General features: G+C 40.0%; 1 protein-coding gene across 1 annotated transcript in view; it reads left to right on the top strand.

The window, feature by feature from the left end:
- Positions 1-21,427, top strand: part of Col4a3 (collagen type IV alpha 3 chain) — a 133,884-nt gene that overhangs the window by 87,664 nt on the left and 24,793 nt on the right. Inside the window, exons 24-37 of the mRNA XM_036172912.1 lie at positions 569-639; positions 1,858-2,040; positions 3,623-3,791; positions 5,525-5,617; positions 6,218-6,319; positions 8,637-8,734; positions 9,157-9,307; positions 9,613-9,726; positions 10,782-10,949; positions 12,779-12,868; positions 13,195-13,329; positions 18,478-18,576; positions 19,584-19,673; positions 19,994-20,133. Coding sequence (XP_036028805.1) covers positions 569-639; positions 1,858-2,040; positions 3,623-3,791; positions 5,525-5,617; positions 6,218-6,319; positions 8,637-8,734; positions 9,157-9,307; positions 9,613-9,726; positions 10,782-10,949; positions 12,779-12,868; positions 13,195-13,329; positions 18,478-18,576; positions 19,584-19,673; positions 19,994-20,133 — 1,703 coding nt within the window. The remainder of the gene's footprint in view (positions 1-568; positions 640-1,857; positions 2,041-3,622; positions 3,792-5,524; positions 5,618-6,217; positions 6,320-8,636; positions 8,735-9,156; positions 9,308-9,612; positions 9,727-10,781; positions 10,950-12,778; positions 12,869-13,194; positions 13,330-18,477; positions 18,577-19,583; positions 19,674-19,993; positions 20,134-21,427) is intronic.

The following is a 21,427-nucleotide window of genomic DNA, read 5'->3' on the forward strand; positions in this document are numbered from 1 at the left end:
CTGTGTTAGCTTTCTGTCTCTGGACAGACAAAAGAATCACACGTTTGGAGAGCTGAATATCTGAGGGTACTCGTTCAGCATCTATGACAATAGCCAAAAGTTGAAAACATAACTTCATGACTAAAAGCATCAGTTAACTAAAAAAAACCCAAAAAAACTGATATCCTGGTCATATAGTAGTCAAAACAGTTTTCAAGTGAGTCTATACATCTACACATATTGATATGTATGTTGTATGATTCTAAAGTGGTATATACATACATGAGTCTGATGAATTTATAGATGTAAAAATGTATAGTATATACTAAAATTGAGCAAACATTTACAGTTTTCATTTTCTCCTGTATATTTTTCTTTCTCTGAGCATGTATTATTTTTATTATAAGAAAAATAAAATTACAAGGTTGAGAGGGCTAGGAAGCTGGCATCTAGGTGTCCTGGTTGACAACTTCTGACTGCTTGGATGTCTTAGGATGGAAATTCTCTTTCTGTCCTCACAAGAAAATGTTGTGTTTTCTCCATACACTGCACTGCTCTGTTCAACAGATTGTGATAAATTGCTTTGCAGGAGAACGAGGTGCACCTGGTATGAAAGGAAACCCAGGGTCTCCCGGAAGTGCAGGTCTCCCAGGATTTTCAGTAAGATTTCATGGTTATAAACTTGAATTTTAGCTTGGAAAGCTGAGCCCTCTGGAAGTATGACTGCATCACACATGGGTCAGCAGTCGAGGGCAGTGTTAGGTTTTTAACTCAGAAAACAGAAGGTGCTTCACAGGTACTTGTTGAGAAAATACGCAAATTAGTGCATTTATTTATCCATATGTCATTTTTAGTGGCAGTAGAGATGAAGTGAGATCATTGCCTGGGGCTGAGTGTAGAAACAGGTTTTGACACTAGATGGGCTGAGGGTAACTGGGGGAGCAATGAAGATGTTTTAATGCTTATTATGGTTAATATCATTGAATTTTACTAGTACATAATTATATATGTATACATATATGATCTATTTTATAGTATGTAGTTTATACCTCAATATAGCTATTAAAATTACTGATCATCTGTCATTATACTATGTTATATATAATCCTATTATTAATCCTATTCATTATTATAATGAATCAGAAAGCTATATTTGACAACTAGGAGATGAATGTTAGACTGTATCAACATTCAAGCATAGTCTGAATTATGACGATGGTATGGCATGTAGAATTTCTACAACTACATCAATGAAGTAATTATTGTTTGTATCACATTGACTTGTACTGTCTAGGTGACTTCTTTTTCAGTTTGGGAAGTTCAAAAGCAAAACAAAATAAAATGTTTGACATTGTATTTGTGAGAAAAAAAACAACTTCATGTTAACAGTTAATCTTGGTGGCTTATGCCTGTAATCCTAACACTGAATACGGAGACAGGATTATTATGACTTCAGTGTCAGCCTGGTCCACAGTTTGAGACTGTCTTGAAAGCACCCCGCCCCCCCACACACACACACCAAAAGTAATGTATGCTAAAAGATATCCAATAAATACTAGTATTTACCACTAGTGCCCAAGACAGACTCAGAGACTAGGGAGGGCACATGGGCATTCTGTGATAGGGGCACTGGGCTGTCTGCTTTTCAGAGAGAGGTGTCATGGGTCTTTGTGTTGCAATAACTAATCAATGTGTATATACGAGGTGTTTTATATAAACATGCAACTACTTTTGTCTGTCAACATATAAATATTAAGTGTGTTTTAGGGAGAATCTGTGTTTACTAAAATTAAAAAGTTCTTATTGATAATGTTTTTAAGACTGACCAAGGACAGTGCTACCAAAATAGAGAGCCGACTCACTTTTGTGTCGCCATAGGGATTCCCAGGTGACCAAGGGCATCCAGGACTGAAAGGAAGCAAAGGTGAAACACCTCTACCCTGGGGACAAGTGGGTGACCCAGGCGATCCTGGACTCAGAGGTCAGCCAGGGAGAAAGGGCTTCGATGGAACTCCTGGAAATCCAGGAGCAAAAGGATCTCCAGGACCTAGAGGGGAACCGGTTCGTATTTGGGAATTTATATATATACTTTTCCCACTCTGTAGTAAAACGCTCAGAAATTAGGAGATAACGTGATCACCAAAAATACATAGTTCTTCACTCTACCACAGAACAAGGCATCTTCAAATTAGCAGTAATAACCCAAGCAAGTATATAGTATTTTGACAAAGTAAATAAGCTCCTTTCAAAGGCTTAGCCCAATTGAAACTTTACACTGGTAACAACTCTAGTTCACACCCTGTACCTCATTATGTGGATCAAATTCACCTGTAGAAAAGCACCAACAATGGGAATAAGGTATGGCTCAGTTGGCAGAGCCCTTCCTGGCACAGAGGAAGCTCTGTATTTGATCTTCAACAGGGAATAAATGGGGCATGATTGCACTTGGCTATAATCCAAGCATGAAGGAAATTATAGCAGAAGTTCAAGGTCATTCTTAGCTACATAGGAAGTTCTAGGTCAACATGAGCTATGTGAGATCAGTCTCAAAAAAATAAGAAGGAGAGGGGCAGGGATGAAAAGGAGAAGGGGAGACCGGGCAGTGGTGGTGCACGCCTTTAATCCCAGCACTCGGGAGGCAGAGCCAGGCAGATCTCTGTGAGTTTGAGGCCAGCCTGGTCTACAAAGCAAAATCCAGGAAAGGCACAAAGCTACACAGAGAAATCCTGTCTCGAAAAAAACCAATAAATAAATAAATAAATAAATAAATAAATAAATAAATAAATAAATAACAGGCTGGAGAGATGGCTCAGAGGTTAAGAGCACTGGCTGCTCTTCCAGAGGTCATGAGTTCAATTCCCAGCAACCACATGATGGCCCACAACCATCTGTAATAAGATCTGGTGCCCTCTTCTGACCTGCAGGTGTATATGCAGACAGAACACTGCATACATAATAAATAAATAAATAAATCTTAAAAGAAGAAGAAGGAGGAGGAGGAGGAGGAGGAGGAGAAAAGGAGAAAGGGAAAAGGAAAGAAGAGAAAATGACTAGCAAGGGAAAATTTTAGTGAGCATTTCTGGGGTCATTTTTATTCTAAATGCATAAAAGATAAAATATTTAAAGATCTGTTCATCAAAAGAAGAGCTAAAATGTTTAAAACACTTCAGTTCATGCAAATGTTATTCTTTTAACGGGATAGAACTTCTCACACATTCAAGTGAAAATGTCATAGAGTGACATAACACGGGTCTCCCTCAATGTACCTGTGAGAAGTTTGCCCCAATTAATCTACAAAATGCCAGGTTTTCTGCTTTTCCAAAAGGTTAATCAGATTTATCAAATAAAAAGGATTTCATGCAGGACAGTTTGACGAAATTTGGTAAGCAAGTTTGAAGATTTACACACACACACACACACACACACACACACACACACACACACACATCACTCATTTACAGATTACCTAGCAAGGTGAATCTGACTCCCCCGAATGTAAAGATGGTAGGCAGTTTTTCCTGGCACATCTACAGGACCAGGGACTCCCAGACAGTCTTGTTTGTCCCCCTATTTGGGCTAATACTAATCTGCAGTAAGGAGATATTGAATTGAGGCACTACCAAACACGTTCCTGTTGTCATAGGCCCTGAGTGGAAGGAAAGGAGACCAGGGACTTCCAGGGACTCCTGGATCCCCGGGGCCCCCAGGACCTGCAGGACCAGCTGGACCACCGGGCTATGGACCTCAAGGAGAAACAGGTCCAAAGGGAACGCAAGGAGCTCCTGGAGCCCTGGGACCACCTGGAGAAGCCGGTTGGTTAGTTTTTTTCCAGTCTTGCTTTTCTGTGAAGTGGGGAATGCTTCCCACAGTCAACAAAGCTCCTTCAGAACTAATGAATATATATGTAAATTTGTTCCTGCCAAATATGTCTCCTCAGAGACTGGGAAAGGACATGTAAAGACATGACAGAGAAAATCCAATTTCCCCATCACAGGCAGCTCATCTGAAACTCCTGTAATCATCGCTATCAATGACTGATATCAACACACAGAATGAATGCATTCCAAGCATTGAGTAGAACTCATTACAAGACACTCAGGAGAGGCAAAAAAAAAGGGGGGGGGGGAATTAAACAAACTAACTAAATTAAATTAAGATAAAATGAATTAATTGATGTGAAGAATTCTTGGATCTGTGACTCCAAGTTACAAACAAAACTTCAAAACAGCTAAGATACATGAAAAATCATTGATAATAATTTTAAAGCCCATAAGATTTTGGGGACCTACAGGTACTGAAAGTAATTCTCTGTCCAGGACAAACAGGTTCTGATAGTGGAGTTCTCTCAGTAAGTAATGTCTGCATGGTCATTTAGCATCACTTACTATCACTTTAAACAGAGATTGCTAGGAAACCCACGCGGTCCAGATCGTCATAGCGTCATAGTCTCTATAGAAAGATTTGGGTATCACTCCAGAGTGTCCATTTATGTCATCAAATGAATACATACTTTCATCCACATATACATAAATCTTACTTTATTATATTTATTTATTTATTTACTTTGGAGGCTGCTGTTCTAATCCAGGGACTTAGCACACTGTATGGAAGTCCAAACCTAGCCCATCAGTGGATTTTATGTGGTCCAATAGTAAAGAACGATTCTTACATTTTTTTAAACAACATTCTGTTACACATAAAAATTTATAAATTCCAAATCACAATGTCCATACATGAGGTTACTGGAATTTAACCACACTTCTGTGTTCTCTATGGCTGCTGCACAAGGGCAAAGTTAATGTGGTTGTAACAGATTAGAACTACAAAACACAAATTATTTACTGTCTGGACCTTTATATAGTTTATTGACTCCTGTTTAATACTTCCTCCAACCCTCTTCTGTTCTTTCTAAATATGAATCTAAATGAAGGAGCTCATTATAAAGTACACAATCAAAATTTCCCGTCGTGTATTGGAACCATATTTTTTTTATTAATACACGACTGTGAGAAGACTAATCACAAACATGGTTTAACACTGGCGACTATGTTCAGAACATTGCCTTGAATCTGCCAGGTCATCATTATTTCCACAGTGACAGATAAGGAACTTCCCCAAGAGGTTAAGAAGTGTATCCAAGCTCATGGAGCTTGCGAACAGCAGTGCCAAGCTTCAAACCCGAGCATGCCCAGTCACATTTGCTGCTTTGTTCAATATACCACACTAGCTTTCCATGAATACCAACCATCCAATAAGCTGGTACCCCATCACTAGTCTCCAGCTTCATTTATAGTATTTATTTCTGGAACAAGCCTGTGGGGTTATCAATTAAAGCAAGTGTTAGACAGATGACTATAAATATTTACAGATCAATTAGTAATGTTTCTACAGACTGGTTACAACTAAACTACTTTTGAAACCCATAAAAAGAGGGATTGGTTTGATTTTCCTTGGGATGTGTTTATAATCCCCTCATCATGTTTCCCACTGTTGTAAAAACATATTTTAATACGCAACCCAATATTATAATCATTTTTTCCCAAAGGTCCTAAAGGAGAACCTGGTATGTCAACACCAGTTCCAGGTCCCCCAGGAGCTCCAGGGCCTCCTGGTCAGGCTGGCCGCCGAGGTCTGCCCGGTGAGCACTCCTCCTGCCAAATATAGTCCACGACTTCAGATGGTACTCTTGCTTTCCTGAGAAAATACTACTCCCATTATTAGGGGAAAAAACTAATTTGTTGGGTCTGAAAGAGAGTACCATTCTGAAAAGCAAGCTGGCAGGGGCCTTTCTCCTATCCTTTGAGGTCACCCACTTGCTCCCCTGGTACTCCTGATGTCACAGTTCCAAAAGGGAACTGATACAGTTGCTTACAGGGGTTACAGAGCAGAATGGTCTCCATGGCTTCTGGTGGGAGAGCAAGCGACTTCTGCCTATAGATCAAGGTGTTTCCCAAAGCAACTTCATTTGAAACTTGTTTTCTCTGCTAAAGTGATTTGAAATTCAATTTTGTTCTTCAGAGGAAAACATACAGTTCAAAATATTTAGCAGCTTCTTAAAGAATTCATAGTAACTCCTGACCTCTAGCCCACTAGATAAGAGTAGGGAGAAAGGCTGAGGTTATGTTAAAAATTATTTCACACTTCCCAGGAAACACAGACATGTCCCAGAGAACACAGACATGTCTTTTGGAAAACAAATGGAGAAAAGTCACTGATTGTGCATGTATTTGTTTGTAAGGTTTGCCTGGACCTGTGGGAAAATGTGATCCTGGTCTTCCCGGACCTGATGGTGAACCAGGAATCCCAGGAATTGGATTTCCTGGGCCTCCAGGACCTAAGGGTAAATTAAAAACTGTAAAATAGAAGGTTCAATGTGGATATTTTGAAGCTATAACCATGAGTAGTCAATAAAAGAGGAAATACCTATGATGTGCTACCAAAATGATGTTTTCCAAGACTCGTCAGAAGTCTTAGGACGATATCGGGTGAAAAGACAGAATTCACATTGATTCACACGATACCATCTCAATCATACTTTTTCTTTTTACATTTTTACTTATTTATTTTGTGCACCATAGGGATAGGGAATACATGTGGAAGTTAGAGAACAATTCCCAGACTCCATTCTCTCTTTCTACCATGCCGGTCCTGGGGATCAAACCAAGGTCATCAGGAAACTATATGCTGAGCCATTGCACAGGCCCACCAATCATACTTTTAAAAAAGCACACAAACAAACAAAAAACTTTGGAAGGTAACTCACTAAAATGGTAACAACAATTGTTTCTGGCTATAAGAATTTTTTTTATTTAATTCCACACTCCTTAGATTTATATATTTCTTGACTTCACAAATTTTTAAGTAAGAAATTAACTATTAAATCACAAATTGGGCAGGGCTTATAGCACAGCAGTAGGGTCTGTGTTTAGCATGGATGAGGCTCTAGATTCCATAGCATCAAACAAACAAACAAAAAACCCTAGGGGGTTGGGGATTTAGCTCAGTGGAAGAGTGCTTGCCTAGCAAGCCCAAGGCCCTGGGTTGGTCCTCAGCTCCAGGGGGGAAAAAAAGTAGGCTTCCTTGTAAGCATGATAATAATTAGAGTAGTAATTTTGCTTTAGGAAAATATGCTGGGGGCCAGAAAGATGGCTGAGCAGTTAAAAACATATATTGCTCTTACAGAGGACTGGAGTTTGACACCCAGAACCTGTCAGGCATCTCACAGCTGCTTTTAACTCTAGCTCCAGGGGGAACCTGGTGCCTCTGGTCTCAGTGCATTGGCCCTAATATTCACATGCCCACATATATTGGTGAAATTATTAAGGCCACTCCACGTAGTTAAAAGGGAGGTTTATTTTGTGGGGTAACTTACAAATGAAGGGATAGGTTGCAGGGTCTGGGAAAGGTATGGCGCAGTCCGGCGGTGTTCTCTGGAGAACTCTGCTCGGTCTACCTCCAGCGTCCAGGGTCCTGGAACCAAGAGAAGCCTCTGCTCTTGATCCTGGGTCTTCAGCTTCCTCCCTCAGCCCCGCCTTGTGGGCATGACCATTACCGAAGCCTCAATGGGGGTTGGAACTTCCAGGCCAAGGCTGGGATGGCTACCCACTACACACATACATATACATAATCTTAAGATGATAAATCTTTTTGACGAGAAAAAAGAAAGATGCTGCTTTCATCAAAATAGAAAGACTCTGAAAACTCCAGATATTATTGAATAATAACTTGAGTGGCTCCTCAGATAAGCATATCAAACAAAATCCTGGCCAGGATCTGTATAAAACAAACTCAGACTCTGACTATTACTTAGAACTATAGGCTTTACAATACTGTCATGTTTGTTTCACAGTTGCCTAAATTGTTTGTTAAAATACAATTGTTTTGGTGGCACATGCTTGGGAGGCAGAGACAAGTGGATCTCAGTGAGTTTGAGGTCATCCTGGTCTACAAAGTGAGTTCCAGGACGGCCAGAAGTGTTACACTGAGAAACTTTGTCTTGAAAAACAAACAAACAAAAATATTAACAACAAAAAAGACAAACAAAAAATACAATCATTTTGATATTTCACCTCTTGTTAATAAGTCATTGTTGATTACTGCACATCAGTTCTACCCAAATAAGGGAATATTTAGTAAATGAAAATACAGTCCCAAAAGCAGGTTTGACCCTAATTTCACAGATTTCTTTCTTCATGAAATAATGGAGTCTGGCCCATATTTTGCCTAGTCCTTCCTGGACCCTCCATTAATAACTTGCATGCTAATTTAGCCACTCTGGATTCACTCTCTGGACAAACACAGCAAGTTATAGGAAGCAGAACTAGCCTAAGAGCTGGAAGACAGGAAGTTGTATTGTAGATGGATCCATTGGGCCTGGGCTCCATAACTGCATTTTGATAAGTTGGGGTTTAAGTCTTTTTCTTTAATTGCAACAATTTTCAGAGCCAATGCATTTGACTTGGAACTCAGTCATTTGTTTTTTATTTTGCTTCTGAATTGCTAATTTATCAGTTGGTTTTATTATCATCCAAGCTTTCATACAAACATCTCTCTACCTGGATGCCTCATAAATGTATTTGATGAAGGAAATATTGCTCATAAACTTTCTATGAGACTAGTCTCTAATGCTTATTGCTTTTGTTTTGTGTTTTCTAAAGGAGATCAAGGTTTCCCAGGAACAAAAGGATCACCTGGTTGTCCTGGGGAAAGGGGAAAGCCAGGCCGTCCTGGAGAGCCAGGCCAACCAGGAGCCAAGGTCTGCTATGACTAAAACACAGACTGAGTTCAGGGAGGGGCAATTACAATCAGCAGTTGCTATGCCCTTATCAGACAAGACACTTGGGACTTAGAAATTGACAGTATTTTTATAGATAACAATATGGATTTTTTTCAGAATAATTATAGATATTAATTTTTAAGTTCCAGTGGAAACTTGCATTTCTATTCCTCTGTTAATGACTTCATAGACATTCAGAGTACATAGGGACACTTACACCCTCTTCGATGAAATGTGTACTGCATATTCTGAAGCAGGATTTTGTGGAAGGTCATTGTCTAAACTTGAAAGGGAAATATTTATTGAACTGCAGTGTCTATGCAAACTAATTTGGAGCATCCCTAGCAAGTAGAATGGAGAAGCACTCAGTTGGGGGCACTAACCTAATGTCTCTGCTACAGGGAGAACCAGGAGCAGGCACACCCGGGGAACCAGGAAAACCTGGCTTTCCAGGAGAAAGAGGCGATTCTGGGGAAAACGGAGAAATTGGACTCCCTGGATTTCCAGGCCTCCCTGGAACTCCAGGAAAAGACGGCCTTGATGGGCCTCCAGGTACAGTGTCAAGTGTGATTACCTTTCTCCTCAGTGAGCTCCACTGTAGATGTTCCAAGGGGCTCTAATCATTTCCATCTCAGTGAATATATCAGTAAAAAGCCCTAGTTCTTTTTCCATTCAATGTGACTGTCCCTCCCCTCCTTACTTCTTCCTTTTTTCATGGGTGTCCTCCATACAAGCATGTTGATGGTATTAAACATAGGTCTGGTTTGGAGAGGTGACATTACAGAAAGATGTGGGGACAGCAACACTGGGACCTTGGACTTCAGCATCTGATCAAACTCCTGGACTCTCTCTTGCAGGAGACCCAGGACAGCCTGGACCACCTGGAGCAAAAGGGCCCCCAGGGAGGTGTACCCAGGGACCCAGGGGTGCCCAAGGACTTCCAGGCTTAAATGGATTGAAAGGGACACCAGGTAAGAGGAAGGCCTCCCATTCAGGATCTAGGTAGGCAGATGATGTGGCCTCTGGCTCTGTCCTTTGCTGTTTAATATGGAAACTGTCTAGCAACAAGTCCTGACTGCTGTTCAGCAAAGCATGTTTTTTTAGAAATCTAAGCCTGGCTTGTACGGATATTCCAAATAACAATGTGTACTGGTTATACTAAGATACTCAAACTTATCATATTGACTTTATTTGTCCCTCTTACATAAGGAAATATGAACTCTATCAACAGATTAGATGATAAAGATAGGTTGGCAAGTAGGTGAGTCATTACTAAATATTCATATACATAAACTTTCAATCAATATTTTACTTTTAAAACTTCTATAAGGAAATAGTAACTTTATGATGATTAAAATAAAGAAAATATACACAAGGCTACCTGCTTAGTTGTAAACTAAAACATGTAGTTGATTACTTCATAAGCAACATGAAACCAAGATTTATGAAAATAAACCCAAGTGAGTAAGACTGTATGACCAAGGTACTGTGAAATACATGCTACCTACTTGGACCCTTTCAACCAGATCTGGTGATGGCTCCTAAGGAAAGGTCTCTAGAACTCCATTAATGTCTGTAGACTAGCATTCTGCTTATCTGTCACTGATAAATTCTTGGCCAAAACCTTAATCATTACAGTGACACTATTTATTGTTTGTAGAAGCATATGGGAGTTCTCTTCTTAGGAGCTGCTATGTAGGTCTAAGGTGAGAGACTGGGAAACGCCATGAAGCACAGTCCCAGAATGCACCTGCAGCACTCAGAAATAACTGCTTTGCATTCATCACTGCGTGAGCCCTGAAATGGATATTGTTAGAGCAATGAGGAGTTGGGACATTTTAGGAGGAGACAATAAACAAACACACAGATAAGTGTGCTGTCTACCCAACATCACATAGCTAAACAATCAACACTAAAATACTTTTGGAGGAGGTAGGGAAAGCATTCATTCATCAAGTCACTCATTCGTCTATCTATCTATTCATCTGGAGGTCACTCATTCATCTCTTCATCTATTCAACTGTAGGTAGAAGAGGTGATGCGGGGCCAAAGGGAGACCCTGGCATCCCAGGCTTGGACAGATCAGGTGTCCCTGGAGAACCTGGGCAACCAGGAATGCCAGGTCATCCAGGTGAGATGGGACCACCAGGCCAAAAAGGATATCCAGGAACTCCAGGATTCCCAGGGCTACCAGGTATCCTTTGTGCCATTGTCTTCTAAGTCTTCTTCCATGTTTTCCCCCTCAGGTGACTCTGCATACTGTATACTTTTTCTTTTGGCTAGTATATTCTTTCTCCTTAATTATTTTAAGAGGGAAGGATCAAGGGGCAGGAGAGCAGGAGAATATAACCATTACATTTTATAATTACCCAGGATATCTCTATTTTTACTATGGAGTAATTTTGCATATTGTAAGATACCAACTAGTATTTTGTTGAGGTTTTTGCATTTGTATTTACAAGGAACACTGGCCAGTTTTCTTGTGATGACTCAATCCTGTTTCAGTCAATGCTGGCCCTATAGAGGACAGGCTGGAAATGAGTTTTCCTGCAGTATTTCCTTAAAGAAATTATAAAGAATTACTACTCCTTGACCCCTTGATCGAGTTCATTGGTGAAGTCATCTGGGTCTGGACTCTTTTTTTGTGGGAAGTCTTTATATTATCAGTTTGGGGTCTGGAGAGATGGCTCAGCAGTTAAGACCACTTGATATTTGCCCAAGTGATCCACATCACGTGGCTCAGGACTACCTGTGACTCCAGCTCCAGGGAATCTGCCATCCTCTTCTAGCCTCTTCAGGCCCCCAGACACATCATTATCAGATCGATGTAAATTTATAATGGTTAGAAACAGTTTTAGTTGATTTTCTACTAATTTGCGAGTCTGCTTTGGTTCTGTGTTGCTCTAGAAATTTGCCCATTGTATCTAAGTCATCTCCAGTGTGGTCACAGAACTGTCCATAATATTATATCTCCTAATTCTTTGTCATCTGTGGGTGTTTTATCATTCCTTCATTTGTAAAGAACATTCTGTGTCCTCAAGACATAAGGACTCCACTGGTCTCCATTCCAGGAAGGAAACCAGGATAATGGCTTAACAGACACAATATACTTTGGTTCCTAATATTGGACTTCTCTTATGTGCCAGCTCTTTTCCTTTTTTAAATGTATTTTAATCTTTTTTATTAAGAAAATTTTTTATTCATTTTACATACCAATCAAAGATCTTCCTCTTCCCTGCTCCTGCCCCTCCAACCTCCCCCTTCCAACCCACCCCCTATTCCCTCCTACAAAAAGGTAAGGCCAGACCGAGCTCCAGGAGTCTAGTCAAAGAGAGAGAAGAAGTATTCTATGAGTAAGGGCATCAAGATCATGATGGGGGAAACCTACAGAGACAACCAAACCAAACTAGTGGGAACTCATGAAATTTAAACCAACAGCTGTGGAGCCTCCATGGGACCAGACTAGACCCTCTGCATAATCGAGACAGTTGTGTAGCTTGATCTGCTTAAGGGGCCCCCTGGCAGTAGGATCAGGATCCACTCCTGGTGCATGAGCAGGCTTTTAGGAGTCAGCTCTGTTCTTGGCACTAGATTCACATCTCCCATAATAGGAGCAAGCTATAAAAACCACACTTAAAAACCAAATTTAGGAAGAATAAGTATAATGACATACATAAATGAAAATGTCAGAATAAAACCTTATCACTTAGAATACTACTTTTAAAAAAAAAATGAAGAAAAACCTAAGTTGATTAAGTACTGTGAAAGAGTCAAATGAAAGTTGAAATGGAAAGGAAGTAAGATAGCCAATGCACCAGAAGTTCAGGGCATCTGTTGTCAACCATGGTGTGATTTGCTGCAATGAAAAACAGACCAGTGAAATTTTAAAAGACACTGACCCATCTCTTACACAAAGTTTGTTATTTTCCAACTTTTCTGTTATACATCATTTTATTTTCTGGAATATTTTGTTTTTCATGTTCTATACATCATGGAGTGCTTTGTGTTAATCTGTCCCCACAGGTGAGAAAGGAGAGCCTGGGATGATGGGCTATCCTGGAATCACTGGCCCTCCAGGGCCTCCTGGGAAACCAGGTTCACAGGGGGAGAGAGGTGAGTGATGATGTCTTTCTTGGTGGCATGAGGTACTTAGTCACAAAATAAGTGACATTTGTTATTTAAGACAAACTATTTGTGAGTGAAGAGCATATTTGATTTTTTTTCTGTGTTTTGTATTCCCTCCTCCCATTTGAATGGGTCTCATTTTCACCCTGCAAACTTACACCATCACTGTTGAGTGCCTGTGTGTTCAGAAACACTATCAAGCTCTCAACACTGTTCACACTTCTGTTCTGTTTTATTATGCACTCTGCTAAATCTTGGTTTCTGATGCACTAGTCACAAGTTAAGGACCTGATGTCATTACTCCTATCTGTCAGGTAGCCTTGGAATCCCAGGAATCAAAGGCGAAAGAGGACGCCCAGGAACCAAAGGTGAACGAGGAGAGAAGGGAATCCCTGGGCCTTCCCAACTTCCATACTTAAAAGGGGACAAAGGAGAAGCTGGACTCAAAGGTAAAGAAATTTTGAGTTTAGAGTTGACTGATTCTTAGACTAAGAAACTATCTATCAACTTTAGTTGACAGATGAGGACTGTCTTCAGCCACCTGTCCAGTCACACCGCCATTTGGAAGCCGAGCATGTTACTCACTGAACACATTCATTTTTATTACTAAATTAGTTTACATTCTGGCCTGCTATATTTAAATAGACACTAGCTGATTTTCTTTAATAATAAGCCTCAAAGCCCAGTTTTTGAGATGTATATGAAAATATGACATCTGTCTCTCTGACATCTACCCGGCAATGTTCAGTGCAACACTATGCATGATACCAAAGTTATAGAACCAACCTAGGGGGCCTTCCACAGAGGGATGGATGCAGTGGTATGTGCACACAGTGCAATTATCTTCAGAAGAAAGAGGAAGAAAAAAGTTAGGACATCCACAGGAAAATGGATGTGACCCACTATAACTACATTGAGTTAGTTAATTCAGTCTCAGACAAATACCATATGTTTTCTCTCATGTGTGGATCCTAGATTTTAAACTTATAAACATTTTCATATAGTGCATATGAAATGGGATGCATATGCAAACTGTCTAAGTAAATAAAGAAGATCAATGGGAGCAGGGGGTAAAAAAAAGGAGGGTGTAGCGGGGTCTGGAGGGAAATCTGCTCAAAGTAACATATTCTTGCATGAAAATGGCTTTATGTAAAGCATTATAATAAAATAAATAATTAGTATTATTTTATTTTAAAAAATTCTCTGAGCCAGCCAGGGGACCATATTTAGTGGCACAAGTTTGTAATCCCAGCACTCAGGAGGCTGAGGCAGGAGGAATGTGAGTTTGAAGGTAACCTGGGCTACAGAGTGAGCTCTTCTCTCAAAAAAATAAAACAAAAACAAAAATAAAAAACAGCAACAGAACAGTGTTTCTGGTGGAAATGGAAACCTCTGCTCCAAACTCTACTTTTTGGATAGCTATCAGGATAGATTTTTCTGAATGCATCAAAAAACACCTCATCTTCAAAATCCTCAGAAAATTACAGTAAGAAAAAATATGTTATTTTGAACTTTAGTCTTTTAGCATATGGTTACTTGTTAGGTGTGGCTATTGGGCTAAAAGTCAAATCCATTCAAATTATTTCAAGTTACCTGGCTTTGCAGCTGTTTCTTGTCATACGATTATATAACCAGTATCAAGCCAAATTGTAAGCAGGCTCAGATATAGTCTTCTTGATCAGATTGCATCTCAAGCAACTGTAGACAAACAGAGAATTTCTGGGTAAAACATTTCCTTTGCAGCTAAATTCTTACAGAAGAGAAAACATTAAAAAAAAAAAAAAAAATGAACCGTGGCTTGCAGAACCACATTATAGTGGAGAAAATTTTGATGTGCTTTGAGAAATCAGATGGTCACGAATAATATTGGTATGCTTGGCACATAAATATTTATAAGCTGAAAGAATATCTGCTTTGAAAATTCTGCATGGAGCCAGAATTTTTGTGGTATTGCATGCCTTTAATCCAAATACTCAAGAGATAAAGGCTGCTCCATCTGGGAGTTCAAGGCCAGCCTGGTATACACATCAAGTTCCAGGTCAGCCAAGGCCGCTTAGGTGAGACCCTGTCTCAAAACACAAATTCTGCATAGCCCTTGCTAGAAAGACTGATCTCTTCAGGCATGCCGAAGAGCTTTCTGGAATTGACATATGACAAACTCTGAAGAAAGACCAAATCCAAGCAACTGGCCAACAGAGAAAATGAATGATCTTTGGGAAAGATTAATTTATAAGATGTACTTATTTTTGATAGGGGAAAGCTAGGAGGTGAGAGTTATCATTTACTTAAGCAAAGTGGTGAAGATGTATGTTGTCACAGCATTTTCGACACATAGCTGAGGATCACAGATTCAAGAATAGCAAAAGGGGACATATTATCTAAGCTTCTCTGATATTTGCATGATCCATATTTTTAAAGTATGTTTTTGAGACAGGACCTCATTATATAGTCCATAGTGGCCTTGAATTCATTACGTAGCCAGGTTGGTCTCAAACTCAAGATTCGCCTGACTTAAATCTCTTGAGTGTTGGGGTGCCATGACATACCTCCTTTTTTAAAATGTGGATTTCAAACACAGAGACATTCACTCCAAATGTGGAAGTAACATGGAGGGTAGTAATGGCTGCCATTACTTTGAGGCGTCTAAGTATATATATATATATAAAAAGAACACAAACAATGTAAAGCATAGAGGAGAAATATTATACCATTTAACCAAGGCTTATGTATCATCATGTTCAGGTACTACTGTATGATTGATAAATATCTACTCAATCTCATGATAAGTCAAGGAGGTGGGTCTGGTGGAGAAAGATCTTATGTCATTGAGAAATCAGGTGGTCATTGCTAATCACATTTCACACATAGGACTTGAGAAGTCAAGTTCCTTCCCCAGTGTGCTTACCCAGTGTCACTGTGAGAAGAAGCAGCTGGTTTCTACGGTCACACTTGTCCTTCTTGTGATGTGCTCTCAGCTCTCTGAACCTCAAATACTGGAGAGATAAGAGAATCAGAAAGCTCAGCAAACAAAATAGTCAGAGGAGCCTCCATGAATAAGGCGTTGTAAGTGGGACACAGACGAGCAAGTGGTCATTGGCTCCAGGGCTTTCTGAGGCTCCCACTCCCAGCAGAAGACCTCCTGGCAGTTGGTGGTTACTGGAGGAGAGAGAGTGTTCTAGTTTGCTCTGACCAAAGGCAACTTGGGGAGGAAAGGGCTTATTTTGCTTACTCTTCCAGGTCATAATCCAACATTAAGGGAAGTCAGGGCAGGAACTCAAGAAGAAACTGAAGCAGAGACCATTGAGGAATGACGGTTACTGGCTCTTCTCTGGCTTGCTCAGTTATTTTCCTTATATAACCCAGGCCGGCATGTCTAAGGATGGTGTTACCCTCAATAGGCTGGGCCCTCCCACCTTAACCACAATCTCTGAAAAACATGGCCACAGACCAATCTGATGAAGGCAATTCTTCAGTTGAGGTTCCCCCTTCCCAGGTGACTCCAGGTTGTATCAAATTGACAATACCAAGACAGAGGGCCAGTTAGGTTTGTTTTGTTTTGTTTTGTTTTGTTTTTTACAATGGTGTGACCCATGATAGTTTGTCCATGTTCCAGGGAATGGAACCATACACCCATACACATATGGGCAGCACTAATTGGAGGAAGAAGGGGCGGGGGAGAGGAAGTTGAGAGAGGTATATGGAGGGAGGGGTGTGTCCAGGAGGAGTTGAAGTGAGGGAGAAAGGGTGGGTAAAATCTAAATACATTGTATTCATATGTGAAATTAAGAAATGAGTATGAGAAAGAAGTCAGTCTCCATATACCGTATACAAAGTCTTGTCTCCAGTCACATACCATCTATGTGTTCCTTTTTAATGTCTCTGTGTTAGGCATTTTATTATGTTCTGAATACATAGGTATGGCTTCCCTGTCACAATGAAACTAACAGTTTAGTAGGGGAGGAAACATTAATGAAACCTAAACAATTGTTTCCATCCAAGTAGTACATGTTAGGTTTTTGTGGGCCATATTAGGTCTCTATTGTATACTTTTCTTTGGCTTGGTTTGTTTTTATAACCCTTTAACAATTTACATTGTTACACTGTTACAGTTATACAGACCATCCTTTGTTCTCCAGCCATATAAAATCAAGCCAGGGCCTGCGAAATGACTCTATGGGTAAAAGAGCTTGCCATGTAAACCTGAAGACCTCAGTTCAATCTCCAGAATTCACACAAAGGCCCAACTCCAGAAAAAATTCCTCTGACCTCCAGACACAGGCAATAACACAATCACACCCACAAAAGTCCATCATAAATACACGTGCACACACACAAAGACACACAATGATAATGAATAAAATTGAAAACAAGTACATAGTTGGATGAATGAATACAATCAAGCTATACATGGCCTGCAGGCTAAAGCAAATGCATACATTGAACAATATACATTCTTAGAGGGTGATAAATGAAAAAGTGCAGACAACCTATTGCTTTATCATTCCTTTTTTTGCCTAGGCTATTGTCTAGCCTGGAAATCCTGTCTCATTCCATGCCTTCTTCATCCAATACGCTACATGTCTTCATGGCTGAGCTACAAAACAGTCCCTCTTCCAGAAATTCTCCCTTGTGTCGCCTCTTGCACTCAGCTGTGTCACAGAACTTCTCTCGCTGGGTAGCACTTGTTTGTTGCTTGGCTGTCCTCAATTACGCACTGAAAACTTGGGAAGAAGAACATGACTTATTTTTATTCCCAGAAAACAGCACCAGACGTGGGTTAATTAGACACTTACTTAATTCATATGTAAATAAGTGTATAAACAGGAAAAGGCCCAAAGCCTAGCCAAGGACAGACTAGAATGTTCCATTGCAGTTAAGGAAGTTTGTACTTGACTGTTGATCCAAGAGTATCAGTGAGTATAAATAAGCAGGAGTTTTAGAAATGGAGGGGTGTCCTGGAATGTTAGTGATCTTCCTAGCCATGAAAAACTATATTCAAATCCCAGTGTTACTGCTGAATGACAGTATGAGTCAAGACAGGGTCTTTGACCTACCCAATGCCTAATCACTCTTAACAAATGGATTGAAAGTAGCATTGTTTATATAAGAATTGTGTAGTGTATTGCTTTGCTATAAAAAATACAGAAGTGTTTAGGTTACTAAATCTTAAAATTTTTATGGTTGTTTGTAGTATTGGGGATTGAACCAGTGCCTCACACATGCTAAGGAAGTGATCTACCACTGAACATACTCCAACCTTTTAAATGTTACCTGAGTGCATCTCATGATGACAGTTGCCGTTATTGGTTGAGAACTGATTCAAGCCAGACACTACACCAATGCATTCTACATCTTTGCTTATTTAATTCCTCTAAATAATAAAGAAAAAAAGAGACAGAAGCCCACATCTCCACAGGCTCTTGATAAATGTGTGATGTTGTATTTTGGCAATAGCCTATCAATTTAGACCAGGATGTGAATGAATCCAATGAGCTTCCAGCTTGTTTCAGTGCCCAGTGGAACCCAGGGCCTCATGAATTTCAGACATACGCTTTACAGCTGATGCATGTCTTTAAAAATCTGGTCCTTCACTTTAGGATTTGTAGGAAATCCTGGTGAAAAAGGAAACAGAGGCATTCCAGGGTTACCAGGTCAGAAAGGCCTCGAGGGACTGCCTGGGCCACCAGGTCCTCCAGGTATGGCTGACTCTTCAATAGAAACATCATGCTGTAAGCTTTCCTAGGCCTAAATGTAATGCAACACTTTTCTAGACTTACTAGGTTAAACATAAAACTCTGCCCTGAAAGTGTTTCAAGAGAAAGTTGTTCTAAATTAAACCAAAGTGAAGATGTTCAGTAGCTGGCATCTGTCGACTAAAATATATCCTACACATGGTTCCATTTTATACTCTTTTATACTCATTTATACTTTATCTTTTTTTTTTTTTTTTTTTTTTTTTTTGGTTTTTTGAGACAGGGTTTCTCTGTGTCTCTTTGTGCCTTTCCTGGAACTCGCTTGGTAGACCAGGCTGGCCTCAAACTCACAGAGATCTGCCTGCCTCTGACTCCCAAGTGCTGGGATTAAAGGTGTACGCCACCAACCCCTTGCATTATACTTTATCATTAATGTATCAGATATAAAAATTAATGCTCTAGTCATTTTTGCTTTTGTCTTCCTTTTATAAACAAGTTATGGAGTTTGCAAAGTAATTTTAAGCTTTTAAAAAGTAGTCTTCTACCCCCAGCAACCCCAACAGCAAAATGACTTAGATGGCAGTTAACCTTCAGTATGCTGTCAGAGACATTCTGCTGTGCAGTTGGTCAGAGGAGCCACCCTTTTCTGTGACTTTGGTCCTAAGATGGCTTTGAGTAAGCCTAATAATAGGACTCTTACTTTACCCAGCTTTCCACATTCTAAGTCCCCAGTCCTAGAGTGAGCCCTAGCTGAAGACAAAAGAACAGTTAACCATTAACCAGCTAACCTGGGAGTTCTGGACTTACCTACTCATGCAAATGTGGGTGTGCCAGCTAATCACCAAACCCTTCAGCTCAGAAGTCAGAACTGTAGATTTTTCTGTGTCTTGGATTATTTTGGTTTTTTCATTTAATAGAAAGTTCTGTACTTACCTACTCATGCAAGCAGAAGATATGTGTTGCACATATATGCCTAGGAACTGGGTCATGTGACTCTATTTATTCCCAAGGCCCTAGAGGAGATATGGGAAGCAGTGGGAATCCTGGAGGACCAGGACCAGTCGGTATGCCAGGAAGCATGGGGAACGTGGGTGTGCCAGGTAATGCTATGATGCTGCTATTATATGCCAGTGAGCTCACGGCAAGTCAGAACTGTAGATTTTCTGTGTTTTGGATTGTTTTGTTTTGTTCGTTTAATAGAAAGTTTATGTCACTATGCATTGCTTTTAGAATGCACTAGAATATGAGTGGTAACAGCTATGTATGTCATATAACAATCATACATTATATAGCTCAAAATATCATGACAAGCCATCTTCTTAGAGAATTGATTCATGCAAGCACCCTTCAAGATGCTTAGGATACAAATGATACTTCGAGATCCTTCATTCATCTTACCCGGTATCTGTTCTCATTTCAGGCCCTAAAGGGAAAAAAGGAACTTTTGGACTTTCAGGTCTAGCTGGAAGACCAGGCCTTCCAGGGAATCACGGTCCCCAAGGAGATAAGGGGGAGCAAGGTCATTCAACAGGTGCAAGGCCAGGACCACCAGGACCAAAGGTACACAGACCACTAAAATAGATACATTTTGTCGATATCAAAATGTAACTTACAATATCAACAAAGACCATATTCAGTGTAGCCAAAAAAAAGAGACAAAGAGATTTCTATATATTTGAACAGCTACATTTTTTTAACATGTCCCTATTTTGCAACTGATGCTGTCTCATGTTCGCAACTTGGGAAATTTCTCTGTCCCTGCAGTTTAAGTGTGCTCCCAGCAGGGGGCAGTGGTGACAGGCCCACACAAACTGACAGGGCAGGGTTTCTTTCCTCCCGACACAAACCGTAGTTTTATCTCATATAAAATTTTTGCCTTGCTGTTTTTCATGCAGAACTTTTACATGCTAGTTGCAAAATTATATATATATATATATATATATATATATATATATATATATATATATATATATATATATATATATATATATATATATATATATAATAAAAGGTATAGGATAAGATAACTTTACAGCTTCAAGAAGCAAACAAGATCCAAAGATGCCTGTAGGTATCTTCCTGTTAGATGATTTTTAAATGTTTTCACTTCATGACACAGAATGCTTTTTTTTTTTTTTTTTTTTTTTTCCTTTTTGCCTTTTTGCCTTTTTGCAGTGGTCTTTCTCAGAGCTTGTGTTACATCAGACTGAGGTTGGCTGTTAAGTCACTACATGTGTGGCAGCAACCAGATGTTTGAGGGTAGCTTGGTTGCTCTTTTCGGTTTATTTCCGTCCAATGTTTCTTTCTTCACTTAACACTAAGCGTCAGAGCTTCACTGTATAGAGTTGTTAACAGACATTCCAGGGGGCAGGACTTTAAAATATGGGAGTCCGTGGCCTTCCCTGGAGAAATCTGCAACATCCTAGGGAACCCACTACTCTTCCTAATTGGATGTAAAATCCTCAGGTGCATGTTTTTGTAAAGGGAGCAGATGTTTTTCATCAGCTGTTCAAGGGTTTAAGGATTCAGAGCATAAAGGTGATGCCTCAGAAGTTTTGTCTTTTCAGCCAGCAGCTTAGCACTGTCTCTCATACCTGTAATCCAGCACCTGGGAGATGGTGAAGTCACCACTGACTACACAAGTTGGAGGCCGGTCTCAGCTACATGAGCTCCTGTCTCGAGACAGCTACAAGGAACCATTGCTAGTATCACTTCCATCATCTGCAGTAGTCATTGTCAAAAACGAGAAGGAAAATTTTTAGAACCTGCCAAGACTCAAGAAAACATGCTGTCAGTATTTGAAGCACAAATTTCCCCCTTACTTTGACTGGTTTTCAGAAAACCAAGAAGACGC

Source organism: Onychomys torridus, chromosome 23, assembly GCF_903995425.1.
Source record: "Onychomys torridus chromosome 23, mOncTor1.1, whole genome shotgun sequence".
Lineage (NCBI taxonomy): Eukaryota > Metazoa > Chordata > Mammalia > Rodentia > Cricetidae > Onychomys > Onychomys torridus.